This window comes from Zea mays, chromosome 10, assembly GCF_902167145.1.
Source record: "Zea mays cultivar B73 chromosome 10, Zm-B73-REFERENCE-NAM-5.0, whole genome shotgun sequence".
NCBI classification, from domain to species: Eukaryota; Viridiplantae; Streptophyta; class Magnoliopsida; order Poales; family Poaceae; genus Zea; species Zea mays.
The window spans coordinates 81,342,031-81,356,580 of NC_050105.1; the positions used below are offsets into that span (position 1 = coordinate 81,342,031).

Sequence of the window (14,550 nt, forward strand, 5' to 3'; positions counted from 1 at the left end):
TAGTACGTGTAAAAAATAAAAGGCTGCAAGTTATATATGTTGCCCACCTCGCTCCTCTAATTATCCACTGATCCGCGAGGCCCACCGGGCAGCCGTGAGAGATTCTCCCGAAAATACCCCCCCGTCGCGAACGGGTTATATATAGCGGGGCGCCGCACACCCGGCGGAGCACGGCAGTCCGCACCGCACACACACGCACAGGCAGCAGCACAGCGATCTGCCTTCTGCTGTGCCCCGCCCCCATCCAGCCCAGAGCAGCAGCGCGCGGTGCCGGCCGGCAACCGCAGCTGGTCGGTCATCAGGTCTCTGGGCCTCCACCTCCTCCTTCCCCCTCTCAACCCTCCCCGTGTCGCCTCCTCCCGAATCCTCACACGTAGCCCCGCGCGCCACCTCGCTGCCGGCCGCCGGCACACAGATATAGAGAGAGAGAGAGAGAGAGAGAGAGACTGAGAGAGAGAGAGGGAGGGGAAGCGAAGAGACCAGAACAAGAGCGAAGATGGTCGGACTCCTCCCCGAGACCAATGCCGCGGCGGAGACGGACGTCCTCCTCGACGCCTGGGACTTCAAGGGCCGGCCGGCCCCGCGCGCCACCACCGGCCGCTGGGGCGCCGCCGCCATGATCCTAGGTTGGTTGATTTTACCCATCCGAGATCCCCGAGCCCGGCAGATCTGTCGCTGACGAAGAGGATGGATATATAATGCGTGGGGGAGGCTGACTGACCCCTGTGTCTGTACTGTATGTCAATCAGTGGCGGAGCTGAACGAGCGGCTGACGACGCTGGGCATCGCCGTGAACCTGGTGACGTACCTGACGGGCACCATGCACCTGGGCAACGCCGAGTCCGCCAACGTCGTCACCAACTTCATGGGCACCTCCTTCATGCTCTGCCTCCTCGGCGGCTTCGTCGCCGACTCCTTCCTCGGCCGCTACCTCACCATCGCCATCTTCACCGCCGTCCAGGCCTCGGTCAGTCCCCCCTCCCCTCCCACAAACTCGGGACGACGGACGGTTGATTCCTTTTTTTTCTCCTTTCCTTTTATTTTTATAATAATATTAATAACAATAGTAATCTGCTCACCGCTTGGACTTGGATCGGATAATCCTAACTAGGGCAGCTCGTTCGGCTCTGCTCTCTCTACATGTCGGTCAGTTTACTGGATGGGTGCGGTCAATCTCCTCTGTCGAAATATCTGCGTCGGCTTTTCATCGTCTTGATTTTATTTTTATTTTTTTATCCCCGACTTAGGAGGAGTAGGACTAGTAGTAGCAGCAGCCGTAAAAAAAACCCCCAAATAAAAATTGGAACTTTCCATGCAGAAGATGCTCAACCCTGAAAAGAACCGCGCACGCGCACCCAATGAAAGCAAACAGTTTCCAATCCAGTCCATCATCGCCCAATGAACGCCCGCCCATGCACGGTGGTGCGGTGGACAGCCGGCGGGGGTCTACAATTTCCTCTTTTTGTTTCCCCCCATTATTGGCAGCGGAGTTGTTGGATTCGATCCTTGCATCATCTGCCTGTCTGTCAATCTACCTGGGCACGGAGAAGAAGAGCACGATCTAATAATAAAAAAAGAGATCTAAAAGCGGTAACATGGTTTGCAGGGCGTGACGATCCTGACGATCTCGACGGCGGCGCCGGGGCTACGGCCGGCGTCCTGCTCCGCGACCGGCGGAGGCGTCGTCGGGGAGTGCGCGCGGGCGTCGGGGGCGCAGCTGGGGGTGCTGTACCTGGCGCTGTACCTGACGGCGCTGGGCACGGGTGGGCTAAAGTCGAGCGTGTCGGGGTTCGGGTCGGACCAGTTCGACGAGTCGGACGGCGGGGAGAAGCGGCAGATGATGCGCTTCTTCAACTGGTTCTTCTTCTTCATCTCGCTGGGGTCGCTGCTGGCCGTCACCGTGCTGGTGTACGTCCAGGACAACCTGGGCAGGCGCTGGGGCTACGGCGCCTGCGCCTGCGCCATCGCCGCGGGCCTCCTCGTCTTCCTGGCCGGCACACGCAGGTACCGCTTCAAGAAGCTGGCCGGCAGCCCCCTCACGCAGATCGCCGCCGTCGTCGTCGCCGCCTGGCGCAAGCGCCGCCTCCCTCTCCCCGCCGACCCCGCCATGCTCTACGACGTCGACGTCGGCAAGGCCGCCGCCGTCGAGGATGGGTCCTCCAGCAAGAAGAGCAAGCGCAAGGAGCGCCTCCCCCACACCGACCAGTTCCGGTAAGGTTACTGCTACTACTTTAATGTTGTTGCTGTTTTTTGGTTCCTATCGTCATGACCATGCACTATTATTTGTAATTACCTACCTTATGCATGTCGCTGCTATTAATTACCTTGATTACTGAACAAAATACCTTACTATATACTACCACCTGACTAACGTATTTAGCTAGTGAAGCATGGTGGTTAGTTGATGGGTTCAGTCAAAAGAGGCCAGCTTGCTTACTATTGGTCTCGCTCACTTGTACTGTGAGTCTGTGACTTAACAGAGTGTCCGTGAGAGAGAGAGAGAAACACACACATACACAACCAGACAAGAGAAACAGAGAGGAAGGATGGTGAGCTGATGATGTCTGTCTGTCTGTCTCCACCAGTAACAGTATACATGCAATTTTGCCAGCTACGTTAAGGGCCAGCCCAGTCCAGTCCAATGCACGTAGATGCAGACGGCCGGCTGGCCGGGTTTGTCCCCTCCATCTCCGCATCGTTTTCCTTTCTCCCCAACTTGCATTCGCCCGTTCACGCGGTGTTGTGCTACGGATGATGAATTCATGGCAGATCCAATCGCCTCCTCCCCTACTGAAACCGGCGCCGAACCATTCCTTCCGGCCGTGGCTGACGAGTGGTCCCCTACACCACCCCCTGTATCTGAATGGCAAACACCACCACAGTCCCAGACACCGTCCCCTTCCCTCCCCGGGAAAGAAGAGGATAAGCTAGGCCACCGGCGGCGAGCGACAAATGTCCCGGGGTTTGGCAGCACCCGGGCCAATAATTGCGCTATTTCTAATGCCCCCCTCCCTCTCTCTCTCTCCCGGAACTAGCAGGGGTCACGGACCGCGCAGTGCCCCCTCGGTTTGCTTGCTTGCCCTGTTGCTGTCTGTCCGGCCCCCCGGGCCATCGTTCGGTGGCTGTTGTGATGCTGTGTGTCCTCCTCTGCCCCGGTGCTCTGCACAGCAGGATATTGTAGATATGTATACATATTATACAGACGGTAGACGACATGCACCTGCTGCTGCTGCTGGTGGTGGTATAGACTGGGAGAAGGTGTGGAGAAACAGAGGTCGGCATGCGAGGCCAAAAAGGAGCTTGATCTCTCATCTCCCTCCTTGTCTATCTCGGGAGGCCAAGAAAGCTGCCCCTCGCGCGCTCCCCCCCCCCCCCCCCCCCCCCCCCCCCCCCCCCTTTCACGGCGCCCCGCACCAGTCAGTCATCCACCAACCGAGAGTACTAGCTTCGTGCCCTCATCGCTTCCTGGCGACTCGGACACGGACAGTGTGTGAGACTTTTTCACAGCCGCATTGAAAACGTGGCAGCAAGGCGTCGGCTTGAGGAGCTGAGGTACTGATGAATGAACAGCAGCAGCAGTAGCGTAGTAGACAGTAGGGTTGGAAAGTCGGGAACCAAAGTTGCAGTAGAACATTGTGTGTGCCGTGTCCTGTCGAACAGACGTGGTCCAAGGAATAGAAAGAGGTTCGGCTTGACCACTGACATGCCACGCCTACATACATACAGTCGCGAGTCTGACGGAGTGCACTGCACTGTACACCGAAAGGCGGAGGGGGTGCTGCATGATTGATGATGCTTTTCGTTGGGTGGCGATTGAAATGTGATTCAGCAGCGGTGGGCGCGAAAGGGCACACAGTGATGGACGGAACGCCGAACGCCTGCTCTTGCCTTGCCTTAGCCTTCCTGTGGGCTGGCTGTGACAACCTTGCCTTGCATTGCAGCAGCATGGTGTTGTGTGTGGGGAACGCCTAGCTAGCTGCCACGCCACGGGGCGGACGAGACGAGAGAGTGGGCCGCCATGGGGACGGACGGATGGCGACGTACGGCCAAATCTACCTAGAGTCCTAGACACACGGGTCGGAGTCGGAGTCGGAGCAACCTTTTGCGCCCCTCTCTCCCACATGCCGCTGCCGGCCGGCCGTCGGCGTTGGCATGGCGCCCTCTCGCCACCGCACTGCGCCCTTTTCTTCCTTCCTTTCTCTATCTCTCTCTAGGTGTGGCCACCATGCGGCATGTCCGCTTGGGAAAAAGCTGTGGAGAAGGATCACTGCACTGGAGTGGAGGGATCGAGATCGACCGTGCCGTGACCATACGCGCGCGGGAGTCGGGAGATAAAAAGCAGCCCGCGCGCACGTGCCGCTGCCGTTGCCATCCCGCGCCCGTGCTCCTGACCAAGATTAGTGGCTGCCTGCTAACCCTTTGCTTGCCTCCTCCTTTCGTTCTCTCTGTCTCTCTGTGATACTTTTACACGGTCGATGCTAGCGAGTGGTGGTGGTGGTGCCTGCGTTGCGTGGTCTCGTCGGGGTTTGGGCATGGCGGTCGGAAGGATGCTTATTACACCTGCATCATTGCATGTTTGCACTGAATGAACAGGTGAACATCATGTCCCTGATTGGGCCTCACACCACCATGTGAACATCACGCACGCCGAGCGAATCTCTTCTCCCCTTCTTAATTTAACTAGTAGTACTAACAGACGACGATGATGATGCCATGTTTAATAAGCGATAAGCTCCGGCCGGCGACGATTCTCTCGCACGAGTGGTTATTGTCGACAAGGGCGGTTGCGTCTGGTCTACCAATACTATATATAAAAAACAGATGCCCTGCTTCGTGCTTTGACGCATCGATACTCTCTAGTATAATTGGATTGGAACCAACTTAGCTTTGCATGCATGCCTCTCCGTGTCAGCTTGTTCAAGTGGCCCCCACCCCACTGCACTGATAGCAACCTCAATGTCTGCAAAAAAAGAACGGTTTTCAGACAACATTTGGACAATGAACTTTATAAACATTTTGCAGCTAACTTTATAATTGGAACCAACTTTATAAGCTCTTGGTTGATTTTATTTACTTATTTCAAAGAAAACGAAATGGAAATGTCGCAGCAGCTGACGGTTTGCTGGTTCTCCCGCGTGTGTTTTTTTCGACTGGGTGATCATGAACAACAGCTTCCTGGACCACGCGGCGATCAACGAGGATCCGGCGGCGGGGGCGAGCAGCAGCAGCAAGTGGCGGCTGGCGACGCTGACGGACGTGGAGGAGGTGAAGACGGTGGCGCGGATGCTGCCGATCTGGGCGACCACGATCATGTTCTGGACGGTGTACGCGCAGATGACCACCTTCTCGGTGTCGCAGGCCACCACCATGGACCGCCGCGTCGGGGGCTCGTTCCAGATCCCCGCGGGCTCCCTCACCGTCTTCTTCGTCGGCTCCATCCTGCTCACCGTGCCCGTCTACGACCGCCTGGTGGTGCCCGTCGCGCGCCGCGTCAGCGGCAACCCGCACGGCCTCACCCCGCTGCAGCGGATCGCCGTCGGCCTCGCGCTCTCCGTCGTCGCCATGGCGGGCGCCGCGCTCACGGAGGTCCGCCGCCTCCGCGTCGCGCGCGATTCCTCCGAGTCCGCCTCCGGAGGCGTCGTGCCCATGTCCGTGTTCTGGCTCATCCCGCAGTTCTTCCTCGTGGGGGCGGGCGAGGCGTTCACGTACATCGGCCAGCTCGACTTCTTCCTGCGCGAGTGCCCCAAGGGGATGAAGACCATGAGCACGGGGCTGTTCCTCAGCACCCTGTCGCTGGGATTCTTCGTCAGCTCCGCGCTCGTCGCCGCCGTGCACAGGGTCACGGGCGACCGCCACCCCTGGATCGCCAACGACCTCAACAAGGGCCGCCTCGACAACTTCTACTGGCTGCTCGCCGCCGTCTGCCTCGCCAACCTACTAGTCTACCTCGTCGCCGCCCGCTGGTACAAGTACAAGGCGGGCCGCCCCGGCGCCGACGGCAGCGTCAACGGCGTCGAGATGGCCGACGAGCCCACGCTCCACTGATCCATCCATGTTCGATCGATCGACGAGGCACGCGACGGACGACCCTAAATTGAACCCTATACACCGAGCTTAATTATATATCCGTCCGATCGTCGTCGGTCAGATTCATTGCTAGCTCCGCGTGTTGTACCATCGTGTCAGTCAGTGTATACGAGTGTGTATCTTTTGTATCCAAGTACAGCACGCGCGCGTGCGTAAGCGTGTAGTTATAAAAATTAATAACATGTTTCTTAGAGGAGTGAGGGGGGAATTGTAAAACCGCTTGTCAATTGGGCTAAGATCGTTCGGGACACTGAGCAAACTCAGAATGAGTTAAGTTTTTCATTTTCATATAACCAACCGTCTGTGTGCTAGTACTTGACACCTTTAAATGATTTAGGGTCGAATAAAGTCTATCTTTAGAGAACTGAGTCAACTCTTCGATAGCCACCACATATTCAAGACCAAATAACAACGAACCCTATGGCCTTCTCCTAATGAGCAATGCTTTGGTTTCGGCTCCACAAGGTGAACGGTGGGGGTGGGGGCGCTTCGTGACGGATCGCCGAGTCGTCTGGCGGTGCTCGCTGCGGCGACACAGACTGTCTGTGGCTCTGGGCCAGACGGTCCGTGACCTGGCGACACAAGCGGCTTCTTCCCACCGTGTTGTCCGAACGGTTAGCGCTCTGGTTGGACGGTCTGCGATGGCGCAGGATCATCTTCTTCTCCTCGTAGAACCTAGATCCCGCCTTATGGGGGAGAGACCTTAGGGTGCTCCGGGTCAACAGGTCACACGGGGCGTCCCAAAGCGACGTAGAGTCGACTAAGAATTAAGAGATCAATTCGAGAAAAAAGATTTTGAGTGAAGTAGATGAAGTAGATCTTGCCCGTCAGGGTAAGATCCTAGGATCGTCTTAGGGCAGCAGGCCACCCTAGGATGGATGTAGACGACGTAGAGTCGAATAGAGGTGATGATGATATGCGGAATGCTACAACTAAAGTTATGTTACATTTACTCCTATGGTAGAAAAAGTAAATAAAGTAGATAGGTTCGATTGGAATGTGTTCGAGGTTTCTCAATCGATCGTACCTCTTTATATATATAGGGGGGCCTGAACCCCTTCTTAGACGATAGCTAACAAATCTCACGTGATTAGAAGGATAACCACGCACGAGATAAGGATAATCGTCCGAATTAATCTGATCACAAGAACAGGAGAAAAAAGCCTGGTGACTGGTTAACATGTCTGAAAAAAGGGGAAAAAGATGATTTTACCCCATAAAATTTAAGGATCTGATTGGATTAGGGTGGGACTATATTTCTTTTTTTTAAACTTAAATTAGCTAAAGGCTCGAATGATTGTGAAGAAAAAATATTTGGATCATAATTCGTTACCATCTTACGAGAGTATGTAGTATAAAAAGTAATAACTTGTTTCTTAGAGGAGGAGCCAGGGGGGATTATAAAACCACGCTAGGGTGTTTACTTAATTATTATAGGAGGAAGGATGGTGGGGCTAGGTTATTTGGTGACGTAGTGTTACTGCATTTTGTATATCTGTCGTGGTGGGAAGAAAATTCCTCCACTGCAATCTTGAAATCATGTAAAAGAGGTGCAGAAAATAGAGGATGTCATGTGTGATGCTTCGGATTAATTGACCTATAAAACAGGTATGGATTCAGTGGTGGGGCGGGCGGGCTCGAGCCTTTGTACCGCTTACGATCCTATCGTACTCCACTAGAACCCTCTAATCTAAAATATACATAATATAATGTAGAAGAGGTTTTTATATTATAGTAATTTAATTCAGTCTACCCTAAACTTTTTTTTGGCTCCGTCTATGCTACAGAATTATGAAAACCTTAGAAATTTGAAAGGGTGGAGTGATGCAAAACCTAGGAGTCTTTTGAGAGGGCTTCTAAGAGGTTAAATAAAAAAAATACAAGATACAGTACGTACCACCTACCATTTGTCAAGAAAACTAACAAGGTTCTCCATCAGTCATTTTCTTTTGCAAGAGGAGAAGAAAATGCATATACTGGTCCTACACTACACAAGCTGAGAAGGTTCATCAGACGAGAAGGAGTTATGCAAGAACGTGGAAAGATACCAAAATAAGAGGAACTGACGCTCAGCCTTCCCGTGAGTTTCACAGAAACGGCACGATCTCATATGGTAATTTCGTGAACGCACTACCATAATCCCGGCGGCGGGCTGTTGATCTGATGGTCCACATCACATCCCACACGAAGCGGACTCGATCCGACGGCGCAGAGCCGCCGCCGCCGCCGCCGCCGAACCGGCGCGTCCGTTAAGGGCCAAGCCCTTATATGCGCATCAGCGCGCGGTTGGTCTTGTACTGTCAAAAAATTTACGTACGAGGTCAATGGAGGACGCAGCGATCGACGACAGCGTCCAGAGCGCCTCCGCCGTGACGGAGGTGGGCAGCAGCGTCACTGCGGCGGTGGAGGAAGAGTCGCGGCGGCCCGGCCGGGGCGCCGTCCGCGGCGAGGACGGGCGGCCGACGATGGCGGACAAAGAGGCGGTGGACGACTACAACGGCCCAGTGGAAGCGGAGACGACGACGGTCGTCGGCCGAGACGTGGACGGCCCATCCTCAACGATAAGGCTCGCCGCGGCGAGGTCCGGGTACCTGCTGCTAGGGTTTCTCGCCGGCGCGGCCGCCGCAGCGCTCTTCCTGGTGCGCCACGACACGCCGATGGCAACGTGCACGGTGCCGACCTGAATGACTGACTGCATGCTGTATTCCTTAACTTCTTGATTGCAGAGCAGTTGATCGAACCTGATGCTATTTTACTAGTTGCTCTGAATGCTCGGTGATTACATAGCGCGCACGTCATGCATCTCTCGGTTCGAGTACTTCAGGTGAAACGATGCAAAATATCTGGCAAATTCATCAGACTGGCAACAGTTCAAACATTCCCGTTAAAACAAGTCTACCAACTCCGAAATGAATTCTGGAAGAAAAAAAATAAGTATGGACCACCATAATGATGTACACAAACCGAAGGCCTCTAGCCTCTAGGAGTGCTGCTGTTGTTACACGTTAGAACAGGGCGCTCCGATTAGGAGCGAAAACACATGGGGAGAGAGAGGCATACCACCCCACCTGTGGGGTGGGTGGGTGTCCTTTAATGGGAGTAGTAGAGATCTGCTGGAGACACCGTTCCACTATGTTCTCTTGAGGATGTAGCCAACGACGATGCCCAGGAGGCCCACGACAAACAAGAAGGTGATGGAGAAACCGCCGCCGGTTTTGCTGCTCTCTTTCCGTAGAAGCTCCTGATTCAGAGAGACATGGGTTTTTGAGTCTGGAAAGAACTCGCTCATATATTTGAGTTTGCACACGGGTTTTGATCAATTATGCCTTTTGAATTTATGCTAGGGCATTAGCCAGGCTAGAGCTTTTTGAGTTATTGGTGTGCTACCTTTTCTAAATATGCAGCTACTAGGTATTATTCAATCAGATAACATTAGATGCAGTCGCTTGAATATTGGAGCAGGAAAGGGTTCACACCACAACATGGCCATCCAAAAGTTCAGTTCCACGCTGCCCTTTATAATTAATTAACTGGATCTTCCTAGTATTACCACTCACAAAATTATAATAGAGTCACCCCTTCCCCGCCCCCCCCCCCCCCCCTCAAATGCAAAATACAGGTCTTAGTTTCTTCACTTGAAATCGATTATTATATGTCTAACAGGATCCATCAGTTTATCTTGCATAAAAAAAAACTGGTGCTTGTAGGAACAAGAAAACTTTCACTTCAGTAGCTTTCAATGTTCTTTTCCCTTCTTATGACGATGGTGCTCAGAGAAGCAAATGGAAATCATACAGCAATAGCATCAATGGACAATGTCACCACCCACCAAAGTAATATTTTTATGAGAATGGAAACGATTCAAAGGACACCTAGAAAACAAATGATCACAAACTACAGTACTGATTCAGGACTACCAAAGTGTCTGGAGAACTTACCAGCTCTTGGCGTAATTTCTGGTTCTGCTGAACAGCAGACATTTTCTCCTCAGTTAGCTTGGAGATCACAGAAGTTGCCTAGCAGTCATAAACCAGTGAATTAGTCAAAAAAAACGTGAAACTTCATAAAGTATGTTACAAGTTATACACAAACATGTGGCTTTCTGCTGTCAAGGACTCAAAAGATCAGACATGAAGAAGCAAAAACTGCAGAGATCATTCCAATGTGTTACTACTCATAGGATGAGTATTCATGTCTAAGCTATATGAGCAAGATGGTGCGTGTGAATGAGAAATCATGAAGGCGTCAGGTATAGAAAACTGACAATGGATGTGTTCCCTGACCTACTTACGTTACATTTAGTTTGCCTCTCTTCCTAAAAGTACAGAGTTTAGTGATAAAGAGGCATTAATATTTGTCAAATATTTAAAATGGATAGTGAATCAGATCAAAACTCTCAGAAAACCACAAATCCATTCTAGTCATAAATAGATGTGATAGTAACATTCAGCTAAAAAGTTACCATGCCAGTGCTGGATTATTTGAGACCAAACCATAATCATGTGAGAGATCTAAACATAAGAAAAAAGATATATCGATCCAGCAAGATTTCTGCTTTTTAATTCAATAGCGCTGATGTCTAATGAGACAACCATAAAGGGCTACCTCAGAGGGCTTCTCCTTTGCTGTTTCAGCAGACGATCTAGATACCTGAAATTTGCAAAGTGCTTAGAAATAGCAATTCACTAAGCCATCAAATGAAAACCCGCAGAAGCCTGAGTACAGATATATATGAAACAAAAAAACTGAAATAGATCAGTGTCTTACAGATAGTGGCGTCATGGAATGATCGATCCCGTTTTCTTGTGAAAATGAGGGAGTGGAACTCCCTAGTTCAGATTCTTCAGGGATTGGGTTGGGCATAGTTGTTGGCACATAAACCACACGCAGCTTGAATTCATCGACAACTTTCCCTGGCTCCTTATTGAACTGTTATGATAAAAGCATATAGACACATCACACATGACATGGCAAACAAGAATGTATGCGCATAGCAACCTTATGGAAATATAACTAATCAAGTGGCAGAGTAGCTACCATTGCTGCATTAATATCTTGAGCTGTCACACCATTCTCGGCCACAACGCTTTGAACTAGGAACTTGTCCTTGCACTGCATGTCAGGTGGTGAAGCCTTCTGTGCTTGCATTGTCACTAACAACAGACAAAGGTTAAGCAGACATAAGTACAAATTTGAGTCACGTTAAGTGGATTTCCTAGCATCAGGCTGTTGTTTCACAATGTCATGGATTTCGGTGCTACCTGTAACATTGCAAGTTGAGCCAGGTAATACAACACCAATATTAGGACGCACACAGTACTGCTTTGGGTTGGTTGTTTTGACCTACAAATCACAGATAAGATATAAGATTTGTGTCTACAGTGCAATCTATCCAAGTGAATATCTTGGACTCTTGGAGCATGAAAAGTGACATTGAACAATAGTTACCTTGAATGCTACATAATGGTCAGTCTTATTGGTCAGTTGCATGGAACACGAGCTCTGCCTCATTATCTCAACTGTCATGTACAAACAAAAATAAAAAACAGTTCAGGCACATAGCAGGACAGTTTAACCTACTGTATAGTCAATTGAAAGACCTATAACGCATTGCAGTTATTTCAAGCTAAGCAGGCAGACAATGACCAGAGTCAAAAGCGGCGCCAAATATACAGGCAAATTTTATTTCACGCTACCACACGAAAACAAACAGCGCACACCAATACAGTTACAACGCAATCTTTTGTACTAGATCCCAAAGCCCCGGAAAGGCCAAATAACTACCAAAACGACGAGTCACCACTCACCACTCACCACACACAATGCACACCGGAAGCGTGCACCAAGAATCAAACAAATCTGGCCCACTCAAACCCCCAGCAGACGAACAGATCGGCACACAAATACTAGCACACGTCATTCGAATGATGGGCGCAACCTACTGCTACAAGAAGGCACGATTCTACAACCCACTCCACGAACCAAGCTGATTAGGGGGTAGCAAGTCCACCTAGGGAGGATCGCCGACCATGTTTCCCTACCAAGATCACAGCTTTGACCAAGATCCAATAAAAGGAACAGTTACGTCAGCATCCCAACATGATCCAAACAGCCTAGATACGAGATCTGGGAGAACTTACAGGGGAATGCGAGCTCCGACGGCTGGATCTCGAGGAAACTCACGCTTCCGCCGCCGCTCATGGCTGCTTCCTTGCTCGATCCCTGATCCAGCAAGCCCTCCTCCTCTGGCAGGGACGGAGCAAATCAAGAGCTCCGCCACAAATCCGACCCGAAAGGAATCGAATGCGAAAGGCAACAGCGCCGGGCCCTCTGATCGATGGGAACCAGGAGGGGAAATCCCGAAAGGAATGATGAGAAGGAGAGATGGGAAATTCCGGTCGCCCTCCTGCCTCGCTGCAGTGCCGGGCATAAAAAAAAAGAAGGTTGCAGCAGAAATGTGTTTAAGGCATGGGGTCATTTCCCTTGATGAACTACCGTACGAAATGACGGTTCTACCCTTTGGTTGGTGGCAAACTGGACTATGCAGCAGCTGAGCTGGATGGATCCGTGACGTGGTGGCTTTACACCGTGCGCAGCTGGCTGCCAAATGTTCAGGTACAGGTCGGAACATGCAGTTGCATCACTGTGCAGCCTTCAATTGCTTATGGATCAGATTCAGCTGTGAAACGATATAATACAATATTAGGTTGGTCAAATCCTTATGCTAAACCTTCGTTAAAATCAAATGCATTCTTTCTTAAGTTTGGTTGTTTTCAAGGAACTTGCAAAAAAAAATACAGATTCAAACAAATACAAGGGCAGGCCCAATGGTTAGTAAAAAAACAGTGGTAAGAGATATGCAAATCTCATTAAATACTAGGACTAAACCTACCTAAGCATTTTGCAAAGCACCTACATCAATGACATAATGTTTTTGTAAGAATTTTTTATGGCTAGAGCATAAATGGACGCGCCTCAACTCTCCGCACATTTTTCTTAGTTGAAGCATACCCTTCCTAAGAAAAAGTGTAAATAGCCCCAACTCTAAAAGCTAGCCATTACAAACTTTTCTAAGAGCGTCGGGCCAAGAGATGAGTATCAGACCATTAATGTCGACTATAAGGTGCTTCTGTTCAATTTAGTGAGTGTGAGACTCTGAGAATGAGCGCCAGACCATTAATTAGGAAGCGAATGGACGACGCCTTTCTTGTGATCGCTCCCTCCGCCTCTCATGCTCTGCGTCATCCGGCACGGCGCTCCGACGACGAGCGAATGGACGAGACGGAACGAGACACGACGCGGGGGAGAGAATCGACGCGAGTTAGCAGCGGTTGGTCGTGTGTGGGCCCACCCGCCCGACGGCGGCGCCTTCTCTCTTTGGTTATTACAAACACAAACATGAGGCTTTGTTATCATACTTTACACATAAATATAATGTCATTACATAAATTGATTATAGATTTAAGCATGTCAGTTCGACTAACAAGAAAAAACATCTAGTGCCAGTATTGTTTGTAGGAGCTACATATTAAGATATTTTTACCATTTTCAGCAATTTATAGTTTAGAGCTTTGTTAGGCCATGTACACGTAGGTTCTCTTTTGTGAGTGTATATTTGGATTTTGGAATTAGGTAGTTTGGGATAACAGTGGACGTAGCTTTCACATCTTTTAGTGCATGGTATGCTGTGATCATACGCAGTAGTGATTGATTTTGGCGGAAAGTTATTTATGGCTTTGATTTTTTTTCTTGGAATGAACTTGGTCTGCCATCTTTCTTACAGTGCACTGATATGGTTCTTAAGAAATGACAGAAATAATGCAAGGAAGAAAACGAAAAAATGAAGAGGGTATATACGCGAAGACATGAGCCAAAAACTATGCTCCGTTTGGATGTCGATATCTGAGCACGTGTAATTAAATTGGATTCATTATCAAAGCAACTATTCTATTGTTTGGATGACGTTATATTAGAGTTTGAAATTGTGTGGTCTAATTCCACGCAATAGGGATGCCATTTTGTATTGGAGAGGGAGGTTTCAGTTAGAGTCCAATACCATGGAATTGGGTCTCTGATTTCAAATCTCAATTTCATATGCAACCAACCAATAGAACTTAGGAAAGCTAATTCTAATTCCTAATTACGTGCACCAATATCAACATCTAAATAGGATATTATACAATCAAATTTTCCGTGTAACCATAGTACAATCAAACTGCCAAAAATCATGAAAAACTCTTAAAACATTTATATAATTATTTTTTATTATACTGATATATAAAATTTTAAGTTCTAATCTCTACTACTAATTATGTTAGTAGTGTAGGCGTCCAACCACTCGCATGGCGCATGTTCTGCCAAGCCCGCATCCCGCAGCCGCCCCAGCCACACATCCCGCAGCCTCCCCGCATACGCCGCGCGATCCGCTCGCTTCCTCCTCCCTGCGCCCGCATCACCCGCCGC

General features: G+C 50.2%; 2 protein-coding genes across 2 annotated transcripts; one reads left to right on the forward strand and one right to left on the reverse strand.

The window, feature by feature from the left end:
* The first annotated feature begins 221 nt into the window (after positions 1–221).
* Positions 222–6,299, forward strand: LOC100279242 (uncharacterized). Its single transcript, NM_001152263.1, is given in 4 exon segments — positions 222–626; positions 750–967; positions 1,607–2,211; positions 5,172–6,299. Coding segments are annotated over 4 exon segments (1,827 nt in total). The 5' UTR covers positions 222–496; the 3' UTR covers positions 6,046–6,299.
* A 2,700-nt stretch (positions 6,300–8,999) lies between these two features.
* LOC100286234 (vesicle-associated membrane protein-associated protein A) lies at positions 9,000–12,517 on the reverse strand. The gene is given in 8 exon segments (NM_001159122.1): positions 9,000–9,328; positions 10,026–10,103; positions 10,693–10,737; positions 10,855–11,016; positions 11,125–11,240; positions 11,349–11,430; positions 11,536–11,606; positions 12,228–12,517. Coding segments are annotated over 8 exon segments (726 nt in total). The 5' UTR covers positions 12,289–12,517; the 3' UTR covers positions 9,000–9,217.
* Between the last annotated feature and the right edge of the window lie 2,033 nt (positions 12,518–14,550).